This window comes from Salmo salar, chromosome 01, assembly GCF_965601325.2.
Source record: "Salmo salar chromosome 01, fSalSal1, whole genome shotgun sequence".
Lineage (NCBI taxonomy): Eukaryota > Metazoa > Chordata > Actinopteri > Salmoniformes > Salmonidae > Salmo > Salmo salar.
In genome coordinates, this window is record NC_138291.1 from 50,034,784 (window position 1) to 50,059,772 (window position 24,989).

Here is a 24,989-nt window from a genome sequence, read left to right on the forward strand (position 1 = left end):
GACCTGCTTGTTTCAATTCCTGCCACAACATCTCAATTGCGATTAGGTCTGGACTTTGACTAGGCCATTCCAAAATGTCAAATGTGTTGCTTTTTAGCCATTTTCATGTAGACTTGATTATGTGTTTTGGATCATTGTCTTGCTCCATGACCCAGCTGCGCTTCAGCTCACGTACGGATGTCCTGACATTCTCCTGTAGAATTCTCTGATACAGAGCAGAATTCATGGTTCCTTCTATTAAGGTAAGTCGTCCAGGTCCTGAGGCAGCCAAGCATCCCCAAAGCATCCCACTACCACCACCATGTCCCATTATGCCTGGCGAAAACCATGAAATAACATATATGGAATCATGTAGAAAACAAATGAGTGTTAAACAAATCAAAATATATCTTATATTTGATATTCTTCAAAGTAGCCACCCTTTGCCTTGATGACAGCTATGAACACTCTTGGTATTCTGTCAACCAGCTTCATGAGGTAGTCACCTGTAATGGATTTCAATTAACAGGTGTGCCTTGTTAAACATTCCTTTGTGGAATTTATTTCCTTCTTATTGCGTTTGAGCCAATCGGTTGTATTGTGACAAGGTAGTGGTGGTATACAGAAGATAGCCCTATTTGGTAAAAGACCAAGTCCATATTATGGCAAGAACAGCTCAAATAAACAAAGAGAAATGAGAGTCCATCATTACTTTAAGACATAAAGGTCAGTCAATACGGAACATTTCAAGAACTTCTAAAGTTTCTTCAAGTGGAGTCGCAAAACCCATCAAGCGTTATGATGAAACTGACTCTCATGAGGACCACCACAGGAAAGGAAGGCCCAGAGTTACCTCTGCTGTAGAGGATATGTTCATTAGAGTTAACTGCACCTTAGATTGCAGCCCAAATGAATGCTTCACATAGTTCAAGTAACAGACATATCTCAACATCAACTGTTCAGAGGAGACTGCGTGAATCAGGCCTTCAAGGTCGAATTACTGCCAAAAAGCACTACTAAAGGACACCAATAATAAGAAGAGACTTACTTGGGCCAAGAAACACGAGCAATGGACATTAGACTGCTGTAAATCTGTCCTTTGGTCTGATGAGTCCAAATTTGAGATTTTTGGTTACAACCGCCGTGTCTTTGTGAGACGCAGAGTAGGTGAACGGATGATCTCCACATGTGTGGTTCCCACCATGAAGCATGGAGGAGGTGTGATGGTGTGGGGGTGCTTTGCTGGTGACACTGTCTGTGATTTATTTAGAATTCAAGGCACACTTAACCAGCATGGCTACCAAAGCATTCTGCAGCGATATGCCATTCTATCTGGTTTGCGCTTAATGGGACTATCATTTATTTTTCAACAGGATAATGACCCAACACAACTCCAGGCTGTGTAAGGGCTATTTGACCAAGAAGGAGAGTGATGGAGTGCTGCATCAGATGACCTGGCCACCACAATCACACGACCTCAACCTAATTGAGATGGTTTGGGATGAGTTGGACTGCAGATTGAAGGAAAAGCAGCCAACAAGCGCTCAGCATTGTGGGAACACCTTCAAGACTGTTGTAAAAGCATTCCTCGTGAAGCTGGTTGAGAGAATGCCAAGAGTGTGCAAAGCTGTATCGTCTGTATACCACCCCTACCTTGTCACAATACAACTGATTGTCTCAAACGCATTTATAAGGAAAGAAATTCCACAAATTAACTTTTAGCAATGCCTTTCCACCTGTTAATTGAAATGCATTCATGTGACTACCACATGTAAGCTGGTTGAGAGAATACCAAGAGTGTGTAAAGCTACCATCAAGGCAAAGCGTGGCGACTTTGAAGAATCAAAAATATATTTTGATTTGTTTAACACTTTTTTTGGTTACTACATGATTCCATATGTGTTATTTCATAGTTTTGATGTCTTCACTATTATTCTACAATGTAGTAAATATAGAAAAACCCTTGAATGATTGAATGAGTAGGTGTGTCCAAAATGTATCCTCAAAAAATAAAGAAATATGTGGGGGGGGACTGATATCTGAGAGCTAGTTGGACTTATACTTACAAATACTTTTCCCATTGAGTATTTGCAAAGGTATAGAGGATATTTAGGTGTAATACTGTGATCCTACTGTGCTCCCAATATTCTGTTGCCTGTGATATGTAGGTCTACTGCTTATCGTTAATGATGTCATTGATCCTTGATTGGCCTGATTTATTCTACAATGATCTACTGGGCTTGTTGTCCATGGCCCTTGATTGAAGGTGATTTGTTTAAGGAGGAGTATTAATTACCTCTAATATGTAAAATTATAACATTTTATTACTAAGTATTTTACAACATCCAATGTCGCTCATTCTAACAAGAATATACCAAAATGATTTAGGCTATTACCATCAGATGAAGTATTTATCAAAATTTGGAACATGTAATGTTCAAATTCAATCTGCTTTTGAATTATTTTCTAAATGTGATATTTTAGATAGTACCACCATTTATTTAGCTATGATAAATGTAGTAAATTCTAAGACCCACTATCCTGTTCTTAGGCACAACGTTTATTATCGTCTATAACACGTTTATTATACTATTATTATTATTATTATTATACACCTTAATTTACTGTCTTGATACAAATTAAATACTATGCTGCTTTGAGGGCATGCATGTTTTTATATTTCAATATCTCAACGCATGACCACATTGACGTCGTGTACAGCGCAACCATTTTGGTATTTATTCTAATAACATGCTATATTGACCAATGGTAGCTCTACTGAGATCCTAATCGGCCAATCCGTAGACAACGCTTTGACTCGCCAAATAAGGAGAGACAACTCCATAAAAGGAAACATTGTATCTCTTTATAAGGAGGAAAGTAGTTCTTGGGTTGTAATTTTAGTCCACTATCTGATACATTATTTCAAAAGGCATCAAGTTTGTGTGCAAATGCAGGGCTAAAATACTAATATTGCGGGATATTCGATTGAATATTTGCAGCGTTTGTGCATTGAAGGCGGAAACCGATGACACTTGAAGCGTTTAAGGTGTGAACTACATGACATGGCGGAGTAATAACTAATGCGCTCTAAGCTTTTTCCTTTTTGAGAAATTGCTCTGAGTTTTGGAAATAGAGGAGGTTGAGCCAAGCTGTAACCGGGCTGAAGAGTCCTAGGGGCAGCATCACTTTTGAAAGTTTACGCCAATTTCGCCATGTCCTCATTTTCGCTGTTTGTTTACCTTTTTGGTGGTTGGGTTGCATGAGCTGTGCCGTAATTTTACTAACACACGCGCTCCAGCAGTCGGCTGGCGATTTCAGAGACCGGGTCCTCTAAATAGAATGTTACCAAGCCAGGCTGGATCAGCACCATCTGGAAACGGATCAGCGTCTGTCAGTGGTAACACAGGTCACGGTTCTGTGGTTATTGGGAGTGGAATTCGCCCCATGTTGGTCAGAGCAGTGCAGACGACAACTGGGGTCAGCGACAGCACCGGTGCGGTTGGGATGTTGGGGGGCAACGGTCCAGAAGTGGGTCCAAGAGGTGGGGCAAGACCAGTGAGCGGGACGGGACTGACCACTCTACAGACCGCCGGCCAGGGAGGCATCGGAAGTCTGAACACGGGAGTTGGGGTTCACGGAGGCAACCGGTACGACCCGGACAAAAAGTGTGCGCCCATGGGGTGCAGTGGGTCAGACGCTGATTCGGACTCGGGGGATGATGACGACATGATGGGATCAATCAGAGACAACAGAAGAGGTGTAAAGCGGGAGAGACTGGAGATGGAGGCTGCGGTGACAGGGCAGGGGACTGAGGTACCAGCGGGGGCTTATGGTTTAGTCCCCGGAGGTGTTGCTGGCGCAAAGCCGGGGAAGAAGACACGTGGACGTGTAAAGATAAAAATGGAATTTATCGACAACAAGTTGAGGCGATACACAACTTTTAGCAAGAGGAAGACTGGCATAATGAAGAAGGTGAGTAATCACAGTGAAAATTCCAGCTGTTGCATCTCATCACACGTGACACTCAGGTGTGATGGGACACTCAGTCGCCTAGTGTGTCCACTCCAAAATGTTACTTGTTCATGCATCATTTTGCATGGTCTATATACAGGCTGAAACGAATGCCTGCAACATCGTGTAAATGATCCTTACAAGCCAGAACGTTGAATAAAATTATATTTGAACTTACTTCCGGGTGTCTGTGTGGTTTGTCCTTCGGCTGCTTAACATTTTGACTAAATATCAACAAGAAAGTAGGCTATTGTTTTACCGACATTTTGAAAAGCACCAGGTATAATTAGGTTAATATTGGATATTCGGTTCGCTCAAATAGCTATTGAACCAAGCGCTTCATGACAATGAATCAGTAGAGGATGGAGAACAATTGATGTGAATTTTAAATGTTTAATTTGGATTTCAATATTATATAAAAAAGTTAATTGTTCTTCAGCCTCCCCTGATTCAGAATATAATGTTCATTGTCGATTTATCCAAAATAAAACTAATTTTACCTCGTTGTGGAACTGAACCATATCTACAGGCACTCTAAAAAGTCAAGTAAACAATACTTTCCTGTGGATATTTTATCTCAAATTTCAAGCAGCTGAAGGACAAACCACACCGTCAACCGGTAGAGTAAGTTAAAATGCTATATTATTAAACATTCTGGCTTGTAAGGAACATTTACGCCACAGGAGGTTGGTGGCACCTTAATTGGGGAGGATGGCTTGTGGTAATGGCTGGAGTGGAATGGTATCAAATACATGGTTTCCATTCTATTCGCTCCGTTCCAGACATTATGAGCCGTCCGCCTCCTCAGCAGCCTCTACTGATTTAAATGATTTTGCAGACATTAGTTTCAAGCTGTGTGTATACTAGGCTTGGGGGTATCCAGATTGTCATGTCAACCATGTGCCATTCTGGGATATTCTGTAATACCGGCACTGAACACAAGGGGCACAACAAGTACATATAAAATCCCATAGCACTCTCTGAAAAACTGTTTGCAGGGCAGACATCCCAGCTCATAAAGTAACTTATAAATGCTACTGACAGTTTGCTGCACACACAAAACAAATATTAGACCGCAAGTCTCTTGATCCAGTTGGGGGGATTCTCTGCTGTTACCAAGAAGAGCTTGATTGCAAGAAGCTAACCACTTAGCTAGCTAGATAGCTAGATAACTAATTCCTAAGTTAGCAAACCAAATGCACAACTGTAGAGCATTTAGCACATTTTAGACAGTTAATAGTTATAAGATTAGGGATGTCATGACATCAAACGTTCAGCCTGCTGCACAGACCCTATGGACGCTATCCCATAATGACAGTAAAAACATGTTTTTATACATTTTTGCACATTTATTGAAAATGAAATACAGAAATATCAAATTTACATACAGTACCAGTCAAAAGTTTGGACACACCCACTCATTCAAGGGTTTTTCTTTATTTTGAGTATTTTCTACATTATAGAATAATAGTGAAGACATCAAAACTATGAAATAACACATGGAATCATGTAGTAACCAAAAAAGTGTTAAATAAATCTAAATATATTTGAGATTATTCAAAGTCGCCACCCTTTGCCTTGATGACAGCTTTGCACACTCTTGGGATTCTCTCAACCAGCTTCATGAGGAATGCTTTTCCAACAGTCTTGAAGGAGTTCCCACATATGCTGAGCACTTGTTGGCTGCTTTTCCTTCACTCTACGGTCCAACCCATCCCAACCATCTCAATTGGGTTGAGGTCGGGTGATTGTGGAGGCCAGGTCATCTGATGCAGCACCAACACTCTCCTTTGTCAAATACACAACCTGGAGGTGTTTTGGGTCATTGTCCTGTTGGAAAAACAAATGATAGGCTCACTAAGCGCAAACCAGATGGGATGGTGGCCAATTCAATTGTTTGGGCATGATTTTAGAAATAAACACTTGTCTATATAAGGTCTCACAGTTGGCAGTGCATGTCAGAGAAGAAACTATACCATTCTCTGAGATATAATTGTGATGAGGCATATATGTGGAAGGGTATAAAACATCATTCGTAAATTGAAAAAAAAATATGGAACTACCCAGACTTTGCCTAGAGCTGGAAGTCCGACCAAACTGAGTAACTGGTCAGGGAGGTGACCAATGACCACTCTGACAGAACTACAGAGTTCTTCTCTGAGATGGGAGAACCTGCCAGAAGGACAAGAGTCTCTACAGAGAATGGCCAGATGAAGGACACTCCTGAGAAAAAGGCACATGATAGCACATCTGGAGTTTGCAAAAAGGCACATGAAAGACTCGGATCATAAGGCGACAGGACAATGACCCCAAGCATACAGCCAAAGCAATGCTGGAATTGCTTCAAAACAAGAATGTGAAAGTCCTCAAGTGGTCTAGCCAAAGCCCAGACTTGAATCCCATTGAACCTCTGTGGAAAGACTTGAAGATTGTTATTCATGCCGCTCCCCATCTAACTTAACAGAGCTTGAGAAAATCTGCAAGGAAGAATGAGAGAAAATCTCCAAATCCAGATGTGCAAAGCTGATACAGACATACCCAAGATGAATCAAATCTTTAATCGCAGCCAAATGTGCTTCTACAAAGTATTGTCTCAGGGGTGTGAGTACATATGTAAATGAGATGTCTTTATTTATATTTTTAAAAACATGTTTTCACATTGTCAATACAGGGTATTATGTGTAGATGGGTGAGGGAGAAAAAATGTAGTTAATCCATTTTGAATTCAGACTAACACAATGTGGATTAAGTCAAGAGTAGGGTTGCAAAGAGTCTGAACATTTCTGGAATTTTTCCATGGGAAGTTAAGCCCTGGAATTTTGGGAATTTTGCTTAAATTCATCAAAAAAGTTATCTTTATAACAGTGAACCTTTTTTTTGTGGGATACACAAGGCAATTCTAGGTCTTGTGACATATTTTGGTTAAACTGTCCCCAATTAAATGGTATTGCAACCCTCTGTATGCATAGTGCATTCTTCCATCACATGTACAGCTGATTCAAGGTCTTGCACACTAATGAGATGCTATGGAGCCCACACTACTATACTGTCTGAGCCAAGGACTACATGCTTTCTGGTAAGTTTTGATTACAATACTGGGTGGGGTGAATATATTTTATGATATACATTATTTTTTTGTTAACTAGTAAATAGTAGCCTACAGCAAAGTGTTTTTTAAATAATTTCTAACTTGTTAAAATTTTATGCTAGTTAGTTTTTGCTACCATGTGGGTTTTAGCTTGCTTGAGCCTGCTAACTGAGTGTTAATTCACCTGTTTCCATACACGTTTCATTTTAAAACATTTATCTTACAAAGGAGTTGTTTAATCTAACCGCTTAACTATTTATCTGTACATGGAATTGTATTTTTTTTCCCCCTCATTCTTTCCCCCTAATCTTCACAGGAAAATGCCACGGGCACTATCTGATGTGTGGAGACATTTCACTGCAGCCAATGTAGAAGGAAAAGCTGTGTACGTTTGCAAATACTGTGCCAAATCATATGTGACGAATGCAACAAAGAAGAGAGCCAAGGAAATGGTTAGGTATGTGAAGGGTCATCAAGTTATAGCAGCAATCTACTTCACCAAGCAAAGTGAGAAGAATAAGAGCACCACATTGAAGCTGCCCAGCAACACCCGTTGAGGTGGTGTTGTCATCATGTTTGACAGTCTCCTGGAGGGGAAGGAGTCTCCAAGAATTGGCCATATCAGTCTGCCGATATGGACAGCCCCATCAAGAGGATCCTCCTAGATGATGTATTTTGGGAGAGTGGTATTGAGAGAGACAATGCCATCCCGTCTGATGTTCAGACTCTGCTTGCAGATGTAAGAGAAGAAATCCATACTTCCCTGTCCACTTCACTGTTGCTCCAAGCAGAGGAAACTGCAGCTCTGAAATACATCAAAAAGCGTGAAGACTTCTGCCTGAAGCCCATACACGCCGCAGCGTACATGTTGGACCCCAAGTATGCTGGCGAGAGCATCCTGTCTGGTGCAGAGATCAACAAGGCCTATGGTGTCACCACTACCGTGTCTTGCCACCTTGGCCTGGATGAGGGCATGGTTCTTGGCAGTCTGGCGAAGTACAATTCCAAACAAGGGCTATATATCTCATCTCATCAGCCACCTGGTGGAAGTGAGTTTGTGGATCTGAGGCTCTTTCCCCTGTTGCCTCCATCATCCTCCAAATCCCACCAACATCAGCCGCCTCAGAGCGCAACTGGTCCTTGTTTGGGAACACACACACCAAAGCACGCAACAGGCTGACCAATACAAGGGTTGAAAAATTGGTGACTATCTGGGCAAATTTGAGGCTTTTTGAGCCTGACAACGAGCCATCCACAACAAGGTTGGAAAGTGACAGTGAAGATGAGGCCTCAGTCTGATGTTCAAGAGGTGAACAATTAAAGAGGTCCAGGGAGAAGACATGAAGCCTGAGAGGAAGACAATCAAAGCTTTAGATTCTAGATTATCATTTTACAAATGTATGTTGAAAATGTTATTGTGAGATGCGACAATCATCCCATGTTAAGAGTCAACTCATTTAATTAAAGTTAAATTCGTAACTAAATTGTTTTGTTTTATTTCTATTGGCAGGATTAAATCATTTGCAATTATGTCCACTGATAAGGTGAAAGGTTTATGTTTCTGTCTTCATATGGTAAATATATCCAATGCAAAAAAACATTTACATTTTAAATGGTATTAATAACAATTTGCATATGTTTCTGTTAATTCCCACGGAAAGTTTCCACCTCTGACTATTCCCCAAAATGTGCAACCCTAGTCAAGAGGTATGAATACTTTCTGGAAGCCCCTGTATATTACGCTACTTTCCATGATGGGGCTGTATGTGTACAGAAGCAGACATTTTGATCACATCGAATTGGGGAAGTGGTTATCCTTTTTACCTCATATTCGTGATGTTAGTATAAAAGTTTATAGTCAACATAGTGACACAATCAATTGCTTAAAATTGATCAATGTATTTGGTTTTGAGTTGATCAAATGGTACTGGATAATTCTGGGGGGAGGTCTATCTTTAAAAGTCATTGGCCACACACCAATACAGAGTTGACAGTCAAACTATCACTTAAATAGCAGCTAACTGTTGTCGCTGTTAATATCCTGTGGTGGTTCGTGATTCATTGAAGTTGACTAACAACATATTTTTTTCCCTTTTCTATGATGGCAGCCTCCCGAAATCAACGTCCGCCATTCCAAAATATAGATGGAAGCCTTCTACAAATTTTCAGCTAACCAACCATGTAGAGGTTATTTCAAGTTTCCGTGTGGCCTTTGAATCATTTTAGTTTAAACAGCGCTACACCCCAAATGTTTGCACACTGTTCTGTTGATTTCTGCATAATATCAATGGAAGTGATTTAACAAAAGTGTTGGGTTACACTTACCACATTGGCGACCCACTTGAATCAAAATGCAACACCTCAAAATGTAGCTTGCTGTCTTATACAAATTGTCCTCTAACCAGTGATGTACAAAAATACTTTGAAGCACTTTAAATGATGTCTGCGTGTTGTAGTGTTCCCTTGGATATCCGTTAATAAATAAAAAATAATAAGATTGTGCTGTCCGATTTTGCTTATTATAAGCAATTTGAAATGATTTATACTTTTTGATACTTAAGTATATTTTTGCAATTACATTTACTTTTGATACTTAAGTATTTTTCTGGGTGACTTTCACTTTTACTTGAGGCATTTTCTATGAAGGTATCTTTTAATTTTTGTCAAGTATGACAATTGGGTACTTTTTCCACCACTGCCAGATTCCGTGTGGTTTTTGAGCTGTGTTAGTTTTACACACTGCCCCCCGCAATTTGATTTCAATGTGATAATCGATAAGAGTGATTGACAAAAGTGTTGCGCTCCTCTTTCAGTTTTGGTGACCCCTGTATCAAAATGCAACATTCTAAAATCTAGCTAACAAGCAATATGATTACTATTAATTGCACATGTGTAGGTTGTTGTCAACAGGAAGCAGCGACCGCATCAATTTATATTCTTAAGTTAAAAATGAACTTTCAACATTTAATTTCCAATGATATTGTACTTAATCAGGTAAAAAACTTCTGAATGAGCTCAAAAACGTGTTGTGATTTTATTTTGATATACCAGAAATCACCAAAACTGGTTTGCCCTGCCTAATAAGATATCTAGCTGGCAAATATTTAGCTGTGAATTCCATACTGTAACTAGATCAGTGTGTGTGTGTGTGGTGCACAACAGTGAGTGAGTTACTCATAAGGCTCTGGTCTCTCGTCGTTGTGTGCTTGTAAACAAACGTGACTAGGGACTATCTCTAAGCCTCATAATGTGACTGTTGAAATAAAGAACGTGATCTGCTTTATCTCCTAAAGTATTGCACAAGTTGACTGCAGGTATTTAATTTAAAAGTAGCTACAAATATTCAAATGTATTTAAAAAAAACTTCAAAACCAGCCTGTGGCTATTTCCAAGTACCCCGGTATACTGCCCAAGCCTTGTGTGGGTGGGTGTGTATATACCAATTAGATGTGTGTGTGTGTGTTACAGCCTGATTAATCAGACTAGATGTTGCATTGCTTGATGTATATGGGGCATCATCAAGTCCTGTGAGTCTGTAAAACTCCTGAGTGGAGCAGTGGTCTAGGGCACTGCATCTCAGTGCAATAGGCGTCACTGCAGTCCCTGGTTCGAATCAAGACTGCATCACATCCGGCTGTGATTGGGAGTCCCATAGAGTGGCGCACAATTGGCCAAGCATCGTCCGGGGTAGGCTGTGATTGTAAATAAGAATTTGTTCTTACATGACATGCGTAGTTAAAGGTAAAAAAAAACATGCACCTATAGCAGGGATCATCAACTAGATTTAGCTGCGTGCCATTTAAAAAATTAAATAAAACATTCAAGAGCGGATGGTTAGGGGGCTGGAACATAAATACAAATCATTTGTAGACTGCAAATTGACTGCAAGAAGCTCAAACGGATATCATTTAATCATTTCAAACTTTGCTTCCATTTGTATACGATCACATCTCTCTATTATGCATGGCAATACTTTGGAATAGATTTCAAAAATTATATTCACTTAGAGCTTGTTTTTAGTCTTATGTCCAACAATTAAAAATATATATTTTTTGGGTGCGCTGCCGCCGCCGCCAGTTGGGGAGCCCTGACCTATAGGCTACACCAACACTGACCAAGAATGTCATCATGAGGTAGACTTCAACTTCCCTGTACAATATCCTTCCCTTGTGTCACTTTGACTTATATATTATTTAACCCGTGGAAGGCCCAATTCAACCCAAAATCCCACAGAATTTGCCATAATCTGATGTAATAAGACTCGCAGACATAATGTGTAAAGAACCAAGTGGGACATGCCATCTCTGTCCTGGCACTGAGTGACTGGAAGTCACAACATTCATGTCTGGCTTTGTGTTTTAAATAGACTAGAGCAACTGACATTCCTATTTCTAACCACAACGTCACCTGCACTATACATCTCTGTGTCCGGTAGGCATAGTTGCAGTCACACACTTCTCATCTAAATTTAGAAATATTATATTTTTAGCAAACTATTTTCAATGTACATTTTTTGCACATTTTCAAAGAGCAGTTTCTGCTCAGTATGTGTTTATGTTTCTCATTCAAACTTTTAAAGTAAGTATTTGTATTTATTATGGATCCCCATTAGCTTAAAAGGGTGTGAACCAAAGCAGCAGTTACTCTTCCTGGGGTCCAGCAAAATTAAGGCAGTTTATACAATTTTAAAAACATTACAATACATTCACAGATTTCACAACACACTGTGTGCCATCAGGGCCCTACTCCACCACTACCACATATCTACAGTACTAAATCCATGTGTATGTATGTTATCCTGTGTATGTTATCGTGTGTATGCATGTGTCTGTGCCAATGTTTGTGTTGCTTCACAGTCCCCGCTGTTCCATAAGGTGTTTTTATTTTTTTTAATCTGTTTTTAAATCTAATTTTACTGCTGGCATGAGTTACTTGATGTGGAATAGAGTTCCGTGTAGTCATGGCTCTATGTAGTACTGTGTGCCTCCCATAGTCTGTTCTGGACTTGGGGACTGTGAAGATACTTCTTGTGGCATGTCGTGGGGTATGCATGCGTGTCCGAGCTGTGTGCCAGTAGTTTAGACAGACAGCTTGGTGCATTCAACATGTCAATACCTCTCATAAATATAAGTAGTGATGAAGTCAATCTCTCCTCTACTTTCAGCCAGGACAGATTGACATGTATACTATTAATATTAGCTCTCTGTGTACATCCAAGGGCCAGCCGTGCTGCCCTGTTCTGAGCCAATTGCAATTTTCCTAATTCCTTTTTTGTGGCACCTGACCACGCAACTGAACAGTAGTCAAGGTGCGAAAAAATTGGGGCCTGTAGGACCTGCCTTGTTGATAGTGTTAAGGCAGAGCATGGCTTTATTATAGACATACTTCTCTCCATCTTAGCTACTACTGCATCAATAAGTTTTGACCATGACACCTTACAATCTAGGGTTACTCCAAGCAGTTTAGTCAACTTGCTCAATTTCCACATTATTTATTACAAGATTTAGTTGAGGTTTAGGGTTTAGTGAGTGTCTTTGTTCCAAATACAATGCTTTTAGTTTTAGAAATATTTAGGGCAAACTTATTCCTTGCTACCCACTCTGAAACTAACTGCAGCTCTTTGTTGAGTGTTGCAGTCATTTCATTCACAGTAGTAGCTGACGTGTATAGTGTTGAGTCATCCGCATACATAGACACTCTGGCTTTAGTCAGTCAGTGGCATGTTGTTAGTAAAAATTGAAAAACGCAAGGGGCCTAAACAGCTACCCTGGGGAATTCTATGCTCGATAATGTCAAAAGCTGCCCCTAAGTCGAACAAGACAGCCCACACAATCATTTACCGTCAATTTCTCTCAGCTGTGCTTGTTGAGTGTCCTTCCCTATAAGCATACTGAAATTCTGTTTGTCAATTTGTTTACTGTGCATTGTATCTGGTCAAACTGTTTGTATTTTTTCCAGAAGTTTACTAAGGGTTGGTAACATTTGTTGATTTCTAGGCATACTGGAAGGAGAGCGAGTGCACAAATTGTGGCAGAAAGTTATGTTTAACAAGCTAGTCTATGTTTCATTACATTTTTTTAAAGTTTTTGGTGTATTTACCGATGACCTGTATAGGTCTGGAAAAATACATCAGTTATTGTCTCTTGCTATGTCTCTTCTCATGGAGGCTACCCCGTTCAGAGGTAAAATTTAGCATTTTGTGCGCTGCAGGAGCTGTATTTACTACACGCTCTTCCAGGACAATGTGGACCAACCGGAGTTCAAATGCAACAATTGTTTACCCACAGAGGACTATAGAGAAAAAGTTGCCACTATTAACAAATAGATTTAAGAACTTGCAAAATCTACTGGGGAAAGCACCCCCGCCTACCTTCTCCTCTATTCCACAGTCTGGACGATGTGCTGAGAGTATCACCGCCATGTCAATACTCATTGACTACATGGCCAATGCCTTCCAGGGACCCCTCGCCGAAGAAATCTCCCACTTCCCTGGAAAATTAAGCAGGACTGTTGCTTCTGATGGATTTAGTGGATGATACTGTCACCATTCCTGCTGTCCAACCATGGAAGCATGTCATCTGTGGTAGGCCAAATGGAGGGAAGCAGCCTGTGGCGAGTGGGGCTTCTTTGGCGTTGGGAGCCTGACCCAAATCCAGTTGTCAAACAGCTTCGTCCTCTTGGCTTTGGAGGTTCCAGCGCAATCGACCCCTATCCTGACTCCTTCCCAGGGAGATTCTGACCCGGATTCTACCTTGGAGTCAGATCACTGGACCTTGAGGGTGACCGGTTCCTCTGTCAGCCACAATGGGTTTTGCGGCCGGCACGAGGTGAAAAAACTACCGGATCTCCACTGCCATCTCTTCCTACCGTTTTATGCCAGAACATGGAGGCTGTCGCTGTCGTAATCCATGTGCGATCTAATGACATTAGGATGGCTAGCGCAGAATGTCTGAATCTGGATTTTATAGAACTGATTGGAACTCTGAAAGACTGAAATAAATTAAAATCAAATTATTTCAGGCCCAGTGCCATCACTGAGTCATGGCAGCGAAAGATTCAGTAGGTTGCTGGCACTACATGACTGGCTATGAGTCTACTGTAGTTCTGTTGGAGTTACTTTTCAAATCAAATGTATTTATATAGCCCTTCTTACATCAGCTGATATCTCAAAGTGCTGTACAGAAACCCAGCCTAAAACCCCAAACAGCAAGCAATGCAGGTGTAGAAGCACAGTGGCTAGGAAAAACTCCCTAGAAAGACCAAAACCTAGGAAGAAACCTAGAGAGGAACCAGGCTATGAGGGGTGGCCAGTCCTCTTCTGGTTGTGCTGGGTGGAGATTATAACAGAACATGGCCAAGATGTTCAAATGTTCATAAATGACCAGCATGGTCAAATAATAATAATCATAGTAGTTGTCGAGGGTGCAACAAGTCAACAACTCAAGAGTAAGTGTCAGTTGGCTTTTTCATAGCCGATCATTGAGAGTATCTCTACCACTCCTGCTGTCTCTAGAGTGTTGAAAACAGCAGGTCTGGGACAGGTAGCACGTCCGGTGAACAGGTCAGGGTTCCATAGCCGCAGGCAGAACAGTTGAAACTGGAGCAGCAGCACGGCCAGGTGGACTGGGGACAGCAAGGAGTCTTCATGCCAGGTAGTCCTGAGGCATGGTCCTAGGGCTCAGGTCCTCCGAGAGAGAGAGATAGAGAATTAGAGAGAGCATATTTAAATTCACACAGGACACTGGATAAGACAAGAGAAATACTCCAGATGTAACAGACTGACCCTAGCCCCCCGACACAAACTACTGCAGCATAAATACTGGAGGCTGAGACAGGAGGGGTCAGGAGACACCGTGGCCCCATCCGATGATGCCACCGGACAGTGCCAAACAGGCAGGATATAACCCCACCCACTTTGCCAAAGCACAGCCCCCACACCACTAGAGGGATATCTCCAACCACCAACTTACCACCCTGAGATAAGGCCGAGTATAGCCCACAAAGATCTCCGCCACGGCACAACCCAAGGTGGGGCGCCAACCCAGACAGGAAGACCACGTCAGTGACTCAACCCACTCAAGTAATAGGGTTAGAGGCAGAGAATCCCAGTGGAGAGAGGGGAACCGGCCAGGCAGAGACAGCAAGGGCGGTTCGTTGCTCCAGAGCCTTTCCGTTCACCTTCACACTCCTGGGCCAGACTACACTTAATCATAGGACCTACTGAAGAGATGAGTCTTCAGTAAAGACTTAAAGGTGGATAAAATACTTTTGTGGATAACTTTGACACCTTTTGGAAACAGAAGATGTTCTATAGAGAGGATGGGGTCCATCCAAATCATCTTGGTGCCTGGACCCTGTCTTTGCATTTTAAGGTTGCGCTGAGACATTGACTTATCAACACCCCAAGTCCCACTTTGGTAATCCCAACCATAAATTCTTAGTATTATCATCATATTGAAGGTCTGCAACAAGTAACCATCATTGACACTTGTTTTAACCCACAACCTCGTGGCATCGACCCAATGGTACAGTTATAGACAATCTTGTATATACTGTATACCAATTCAAGCGATCCCTATAGTATTTTCAAATAAGGGGTTAACTACTGAGCATAGTTCGAGGCATAGGCCTAATAGTTCACTTCTAGGCAATCTTGTATCTATTCCAATTCAAGCCAACCATGGTATTTTCTATTAGGGGGGTTATCTGTTGAATATGGCATGTTTGTATTAGAATCTCAATTTGATCTGAAATCCTGCAGTTAGTGCTGTGGCGGTCACAATTTTGTCAGCCGGTGATTGTCAAGCAAATAACTGTCGGTCTCACGGTAATTGACCATTTTTAATTAATATAAACACATTTAGCATCTCCTGGCTTCCACTCACAGCCTACAAGCCACTGATGCAGACCTTTTGGAACGTCTACATTTTAAAGCATCTAAATCCATGGGATATAGTCTACACCTTCACAATAAATCCCTGATTTATTTTAGAAGGGTCTAAAGAAACACCATGATATGGAGAAAATGTAGTCTATTTCAGAAGAACAGAATAGCATACCCTTAGTTGTCCTGATCTGGCTATGCCATATGGCTGTGGGCTACACTAGTTCATTTAGTAGACAAGATTTGCTTAGAATTCCGTGGCATTATTTTATACTATGAAGAATTCAATTGAACAAAGCTGAATAAAATAGAAAGGATATTTTCTCCAAACGATTTGAGCGGTTAACAAAGACATAGGTACTCCTATATGCTTAATTTAGAGTTATTACTCTAACTTTAGTTGTTCTACAAATGTTGGGCTGTATGTTTTGATTTTTAATCTATTGTAAAGTTGCATGATGCGACAAATGATTATTTTAAAGTTTCTTGAAAGGCATGAGCTCTGCTTTGTTTTATTGCGCAGGCTGTACACACTTCGTCAGTCTCTCGTTCACAATTTGAGAAGCACTTGATAATGCCTCGAATTTCCCGGCGGCATCCCCTTTGTGTGGCCATAATGCACCCTAAAAAATCCATGCCCTTTACAACCCTACTCCCTGCTCCCTGAGTACTGCACATCTCACTCACACGGCTCTCCATCAAGTGATCGGGTCTTTCTCACAGGCTACAAGTGAAGACCGACACATCGGGGACGCAACTACGCACATCCTTATCCAATTCCAAGGTGCATATTGAAGATATTGGAAGAACTGTCCACATTTACGTTTTGTCAGCCAACAAGATGAGTAGGCCTAACGAACAGCAAAAGCACTAGCCTTTGTCAATGTACTTTCCACCATAGTACAAAAGTTGAGCTGTTCAAAATAAATATTCCCAAACAGTCTGGGACAGTTGTGAGATGCGATAGATCCCAAATGAATACAAGCACTAGCATCAAAACACTTTTTTTTACGCAATGAGTCTGACACAACCGATCAGAACGTTTAGCTTAAAATGTTGTTAAACTATTAGGCTATTTCTTCACTTTATAAGCGCAGCAATGCGCACACGGCAGCAGGCTATAAGCACGAATGTTCCATTAGGAGAAAACACCATTCTCAAAAGTGACAACAAATGTGATTATGGATGCAATGCTTTTATTATAACGGTGCATTTCCATGGTGAAAATGATCTTCCCCAAACTTGAAACTCACACGCTGCTTATGTATGCCAGTTAGGCTCTACACCCCTTGTAAAGCAGATTAATGTGCTTCATTTTAATAAGTTATTTGGCCACTCTAGTTGAACAAAAACTTTATCAAAACATATAGGTCTATGGGCTAGGCTACATGAGGTGTGCGACTATGATTCGAAAAAGTTACAAAAATTAAATAGGCGTTGTTTCTTGCCTTAAGCTGGGCATCATTCACAAGTGATAGGCTAATATTGTCACCCATCAGACTATTCTTTATTTAATCTTGTCTTTACATATACTACATAATATATGTATGAAATTCATTTGGATTTAGAATGGACCATTTATCATGCACCTGTCTCAAAACAGGGGCAGGGGAAAAAATACATGTCATCTCTGCACTTAAATAGTGAACGGAGGAGGCTTTTCCTGTGGTTCATTTTCATGCCAGCCAGGTAGGCTATACTCCTGTTGTAAATATGCTTAATATTAGGAAAACTGAGAAATAAATATACAGTGGGGGGAAAAAGTATTTGATCCCCTGCTGATTTTGGAATCTGATTGATTGATTGCTTCTGTGGACGTGTCTTTTTTACAGGTAACAAGCTGCGGTTAGGAGCACTCCCTTTAAGAGTGTGCTCCTAATCTCAGCTCGTTACCTGTATAAAAGATACCTGGGAGCCAGAAATCTTTCTGATTGAGAGGGGGTCAAATACGTATTTCCCTCATTAAAAAGCAAATCAATTTATAACATTTTTAACATGCGTTTTTCTGGATATTTTTGTTGTTATTCTGTCTCTCACTGTTCAAATAAACCTACCATTAAAATTAGACTGATCCTTTCTTTATCAGTGGGCAAACATCAGCAGGGGATCAAATACTTTTTTCCCCCACTGTAGTAGGCCTAGAAAGCTGATGGGGGGGTTATTGTATGGTAACCTACGGACAACGAACGCAATTGCATTTTGTCGGTGGCAATTTGAATGCACAGAGATACCATGGCGAGATCCTTAGGCCCATTGTCGTGCTTCATGTTTCAGCATAACAATGTACAATGTAACCATGTCGCAAGGATCTGTACACAATTCCTGGAAGCTGAAAATGTCCCAGTTCTTCCATGGCCTGCATACTCACCAGACATGTCACCCATTTTAGCATGTTTGGGATGCTCTGGAACAACGTGTACGACAGCGTGTCCAGTTCCCGCCAATGTCCAGCAACTTTGTGCAGCCATTGAAGAGGATTGGGACAACATTCCACAGGCCACTATCAATAGTCTGATTAACTCTATATGAAGGAGACGTTGCGCTGCATGAGGCAAATGGTGGTCACCAGATACTGACTTTATTTCTGATCCACGCCCCTACCTTTTTTTTTATGTATTTGTGACCAACAGATGCATATCGGTATTCCCAGTCATGTGAAATCCATAGATGAGGGCCTAAAATCTTTGAAATTGTTGCATTTATGTTTTTGTTCAGTGTTTATGAACAGAATGGCGTGAAATGGAATTGTTAAATTATATGTGATGTCTAAATCTGGTTTCTCTACGGCCTCTGCATGATGAATCATTGCTCACATGCTGACCAAACCGGACATGCGGAAGTCAATTTTGTTCACCCACACCAGAAGTGATCAGGACTCGCAGGTTGAAATATCAAAACAAACTCTGAACCAATTATAATAATTTGTGGACAGGTCAAAAAGCATTAAACGTTTATGGCAACTTAGCTAGCTAGCTTGCTGTGGCTAGGGAATTTGTCCTGGGATATAAACATTGGGTTGCTATTTTACCTGAAATGCACAAGGTCCTTTACTCTTACAATTAATCCACAGATAAAATGGTAAACCGAATAGGTTTCTTGTCATCTCTCCTCCATCCTACAGGCTTATTTTTCTTCTTTGGACTTTATATGGCGGTTGGCAACCAACTTCAGGGTGCATTACTAGAACTGACGTCCACACTCCAGTCGGTTGATCTTTCAATCACCCACGTGGCTATATGCTTCTAAAAACCAATGAGGAGATTTGAAAGACAGGACAAATAGAACCAAGTTTTATTTTGGCCATGCAAGACTTGGCCATGCAAGACGCTCACGAGCAGTGTGGGTGCAGTGTTTGAATAACACGTATGCTGACCACACGTGAGCGGTATGGTCAGGGTGGGGACATACCCATCTCAGTATGGAGCACACTTCACAGTGCATGTAGACCTATCATCTCATGGTAAAAAAAATCTTGTCACAGGCAAGCCTAAATTTGCTGCAGCTTAGCCTATGCTACAGTAATATAAAGACAGAATGTGCGTCTAATTGACCCATCTCCATCTGGCTTTCGGGGGTCACCTTGTTTTTTAAAATTAAATATATACGTTGTTAATTGCAGCTCAAGTTAATAGCCTATCACTCGAATGTCGTTGCTTTAAATCAGTGCACACACGAGTGCTCTTGCCGTCTCTCTCCAACTCCATTCAAATTTCATCTAAAATAGGTCATCCTTTTGTAGATTGATATGTTGCCCTATATTTAAATATCCTAGACTACCTCTTTCAGGTAACATATTCAATGCAGTATTAGTCTTTTATATTTAGCTAATTAATGATGGGTTATACATAATATGCTTTTAAGTTATAGCTTCGGTCTCTTGCGCAATATGCAAGCACCTGTGCTCAGCTGGCCTCTCCTTAAAAAAATACTCCTTAGCTCTTGGCGCCCCATGCAAGAAGAGCTAGACTAGAATAGCTTGCTGAACATTATTTTTGTTTTAGCATTTCTTATACCAATATTTGAGGAGTGAGGCAAGTTCTATTTTGCTGAATGTTAAATACAGCAGCCAATAAAACTCACCGGTAGTTTGAAAGAGTGAACGCGTGATGGTGGTAGGCTATAGCAGTTAACCCATAACCTTTCAATCTTCGTGAAGAGAAGTGAAAGCCTTCTGCATCTAATTCTAGTCCTATATTATTCAAGGATGTCATTAGAATGATTTAAGATGAGGACAATGAAACTTATTTAATTTAATTGTTGAAAGGAATGAAGCAACAATCGAGAGCAAAAGGGGAGGTAGGCTAACATTAGGAGAAATATTATGAAGGGTATATATGCGTCAGCCTACTAATTATACAAATAGGCCCTATTATATATCAAATTCGCTAGCCTATATTTGTAACTTTGTAGGCCTTATGTGCTGCAGGAGAATCACGTTCTCTTCTGCTTTATCATGGTTTGAACGATGTGTGTAATTCCAGTCCATATAATACAGTACAGTAAGACAGTACACACTCAAAACGATTAGCCTACTGGACCTAGTTTCATTTATTTACCCAAGATAATAAGTACTGTAGCTAGCTACATCTATGGGCTTTTATAATTTTCTGTCGTGCGTAATGTGCAGTAGCCTATATCATATGTGACCGACTGCCTCGATTCGGTCTAATGTAGCAAAATTGAAATTGTATTTTTTACATTGGCTAAAAGTAGAGACTCCGAGCTAGGAAATGGTATCTCATACACTGCAGATGAAGAATATTGGGACAGTAATTCTGCTTTGAAAGTTGATAAACTTGTAACCCCACTTTTGAGAAAATGGCCCTTGAATGTTTTGGTACACCTACTGGAGAGCTCTTCTTTGTCTATAGCCATTCAGCATCGTTCACACCCTTTTAAGCCTTAGACCCACCCATCTCTTTAAGGATTCACATGAGACCATTTGCTGTACAGAGTGATTTAGTTTAGTAAACAAACAAACAAAGATAGCAAGACTAAGAGTGGTGAAAGTAGTAGCCTACAATAAGGAAAAACTCCAGGTAAAAATACACTATCTAGTCCTTGACATATATCCTAATCAGACTTTGGTGCAGGTCACATTACCGTCTCTGGAAAACACTCCCGGAATGTCCAGCCCATCCATTGTCTCAGCCAATCATGGCTAGTGGGAAGGTTCCTTACTTTTCCCGTGGCTTAACCAACTAGGCTGGTAATTTTAACAATTGTATTTCTATTTACAGGATGGAATACAAGTTTGTTAGAAAGGCACATGAAAGTTCACATGTTCCAGAAGGCGTTTCTGCCCAAAAATGCATTTTGATTTTAACCCTTTCACGTGTGAGTTCCAAATATCTCTAACGGTCGCCTCAGCGTGAGTTTTTTTATGCACGTGATGTTCGAACGTTCTCTCCATTCCAGGATGTGATTGTTACATGAACAACAACACTGAATGGCTCAGAGTGAGAGATTACCGTGATTGACTGCCTGCACGCGCCATTTGTATCAATAAATCACTATCAGAAAATGTTTTGTGTGGTATTATTGATATATTTAGTATTTTATTAACGTTTTTCAATTACCCGTGATAAATCATGCATTCCGATTTTTGCATAAATTGTAATGGGCGCATAGTATGTGTGTAAAATAATGTTTTGAAGGTTGTACTGATTATGATGAGCTAAGCTAATTCCAGCTATGTGTATGGAGCCATGTTTGTTGACATACAATGCATTCTGGGTTTCACGTAATCATCCGTTTGACCAAAGATGTTATAACAAAATGAGGTGAGTAAGAGTTCACTCATTTTTTGAGGACTTCTGCAAATGAATGGTGGGATGTGAACGACAGTAGATGACACACCCCTTCAACATGCATACTGTAAACAGACCAAACTCATCTTGTCTTCTCTTATTATCTTCGGTTTCTGTGAGGAAAAAATGCATGGCTGCACGCTGAAACTAATCGATGGATTACTTTCAATTTCTAGAAAGTGTTTTACCTAATTATTTTGATCAATGATGAGCTCACTCGTGATGTGATTAATTATACATAGTAATTGCTATTAGCTAATTCATGGTATAGTTTACGTCAGCCGAGAGTTAGAAAATATGACCGCTTGTGTTGCGTCAATCTTTCCTTAGTTAGCGCTAGGACAAATGTAGCCTACATTTTTCCAGTTAGGATGATTGTGTTATGCTATAGATACTTCTGTGAATATCTGAACATTGCATCCAAAAATAAACTGCTCACATTCTGGACATAACTTTGTAAGGACTGTTTGTGTAAATAGTTTCTGAAAAAAGTGTGGCCAGCTCAAATGCTGATTGTTGTGTCATTCGAAACTGGCCGTTCTAAATGAGCGTTCTAAATGAGTGTTCTAATCACACGGGGTGTGATCGTACGCTTCAGGGACCACTGTAGAACGATCACACCCCGTGTGATGGTACGTGTGAAAGGGTTAAAAATTGTTTACGTTCAAATACCTTTCCTGTGAAGTAGTGACGTGTGACAGTAGTTAATTGAAACAAATCACATATACAGTACCAGTCAATAGTTTGGACACACCTACTCATTCCAGGGTTTTTCTTTATTTTAACTTTTTTCTACATTGTAGAATAATAGTGAAGACATCAAAACTGTGAAATAACACATATGGAATCATTTTGTAACCAAAAAAGTGTTAAACAAATACAAGATACAGATTCTTCAAAGTAGCCACCCTTTGCCTTGATGACAGCTTTGCACACTCTTGGCATTCTCTCAACCAGCTACATGAGGTAGTCACCTGGAATGCATTTCAATTAACAGGTGTGCCTTGTGAAAAGTTAATTTGTGGAATTTCATTCCTTAATGCGTTTGAGCCAATCAGTTATGTTGTGACAAGGTAGGGTGGTATACAGAAGATAGCCCTATTTGGTAAAATACCAATTCCATATTATGGCAAGAACAGCTCAAATAAGCAAAGAGAAACGACAGTCCATCATTACTTTAAGCTATAAAGGTCAGTCAATCCGGAACATTTCAAGAACTTTGAACATTTCTTCAAGTGGAGTCGAAAAAACCATCAAGCGCTATGATGAAACTGTCTCTCGTGAGGACCGCCACAGGAAAGGAAGACCCAGAGTTACTTCTGCTGCAGAGGATAAGTTCATTAGAGTTAACTGCACCTAAGTAGAAGAGACTTGTTTGGGCCAAGAAACACAAGCAATGGACACTAGACCGGTGGAAATATGTCCTTTGGTCTGAGTCCAAATTTGAGATTTTTGGTTTCAACCGCTGTGTCTTTGTGAGACGCGGAGTAGGTGAACGGATGATCTCCGTATTTGTGTGGTTCCCACCGTGAAGCATGGAGGAGGTGTGATGGTGTGGGGGTGCTTTGCTGGTGACACTGTCTGTGATTTATTTAGATTTCAAGGCACACTGAAACAGCATGGCTACCACAGCATTCTGCAGCCATATGCCATCCCATCTGGTTTGCACTTTGTGGGACTATAATTTGTTTTTCAGCAGAACAATGACCCAAAACACACCTCCAGGCTGTGTAAGGGCTATTTGACCAAGAAGGAGAGTGATGGAGTGCTGCATCCGATGACCTGGCCTCCACAATCACCTGACCTCAACCCAATTGAGATGGTTTGGGATGAGTTAGACCACAGAGTGATGGAAAAGCAGCCAACAAGTGCTCAGCATATGTGGCAAATCCTTCAAGACTGTTGAAAATTATTCCTCATGAAGCTGGTTGAGAGAATGCCAAGAGTGTGTAAAGCTGTCATCAAGGCAAAGGGTGGCTACTTTGAAGACTCTCAAATATAAAATATATTTTGATTTGTTTAACGCTTGTTTGGTTACTTCATGATTACATACGTGTTATTTCATAGTTTTGATGTTTTCACTATTATTGTACAATGTAGAAAATAGTCAAAATAAAGAAAAACCCTTAAATGAGTAGCTGTGTTCACATTTTTGACTGGTACTGTATGTATTGCATAATGGCACAATTTTGGGGTTTGGGCTCATTTAAATGTCATTATTGTAGGGCTCACATAATGTATTTAATATATGGCTCATCAGGCTCAGGTAGCATCAGGTTTTGAGCTCTAATGAAATCCAGGCATTTATATGCTTTTTTAATGCTTTTGAATGACACTTCTGGTTTTGTTGGGAAATACCGGGTTACCCAGGATAAAAGTGATTTATTGTCGGGATGGAACATTTGTAAAATACAGCAAAAATAATCAAACCTGGTGACAGTTTTAATAGACATCATTGCATCCTGTATCACAAGGTGGTTTTGGTCCTCATTAAAGTCCCGTAGGCTATTTCATTACTCTCTCTTTGTTTATAAAGCTCTACTGTGCAAGCTTCCAACATACCTCACTTCTTCGTTGTTGAAGAATAGAGACATGAGTCACAAAACACATTCGCAGTGTTGGTTAACTCATGAGGTTCTTCGGGTCTCCACCAAATTTTGTAGATCCGCTTTTAGTTTTGTTGTGCCCTACTGCTGGAACAATCTGCAGATCTCGTTGAAATTGGATGTTCTAGTGCCGCTCAGGCAGTTTAGGGTATTAATTGAAGACCTGGTAGCTGAGAGATGTAGATGTTATCCATGATTTGTATGTTTGTGTATTTTAACTGTTGATGTATTCTATAAAATTATAAAATGCAGGGCTCTCTTGTAAAATAGACCTTTGTCTCAATAGGACTCCCTGTTGAAATAAAGGTGTACATTTCTTATTTATTTACATTTTTAAAAATCCATATGTCTGAAGCAGATCTGCGCTTTGTTGAGACAGCAGTTCTCCAACTGTCTTTTGTGAGCGAGAACAGCTTCAGAGTCCCATACAGTGCAGACATTCTTTTTTTAAGATTGTGTCATCAAAATAGTTGCAATGCCACTCTTTGCATTGTTTGATCTTTGTAAAAAGGTTGAGTTCTGACTGATGAGCAAGTCCCTGCCTTGCTTGTGCTTTTTTCCTTTTGGCATCATCCACTGTTGTCGTGGAAACAGGTTTCTGTATGTTG

The 24,989-nt window shown here is 40.4% G+C and overlaps 1 protein-coding gene across 5 annotated transcripts in view; it reads left to right on the plus strand.

Moving 5' to 3' along the window:
* The first annotated feature begins 2,821 nt into the window (after positions 1–2,821).
* Positions 2,822–24,989, plus strand: part of LOC106604182 (serum response factor) — a 63,221-nt gene continuing 41,053 nt past the window's right edge. For 2 of the 5 annotated variants that reach the window (XM_014198632.3, XM_014198613.3), the window contains exon 1: positions 2,823–3,954. In XM_014198632.3, coding sequence (XP_014054107.1) covers positions 3,322–3,954 — 633 coding nt within the window. In that variant the 5' untranslated portion in view covers positions 2,823–3,321. Of the gene's footprint in view, positions 3,955–24,989 lie in introns of all 5 variants that reach the window. The other 3 variants (XM_014198642.3, XM_014198626.3, XM_014198620.3) reach the window with 2 other exon arrangements.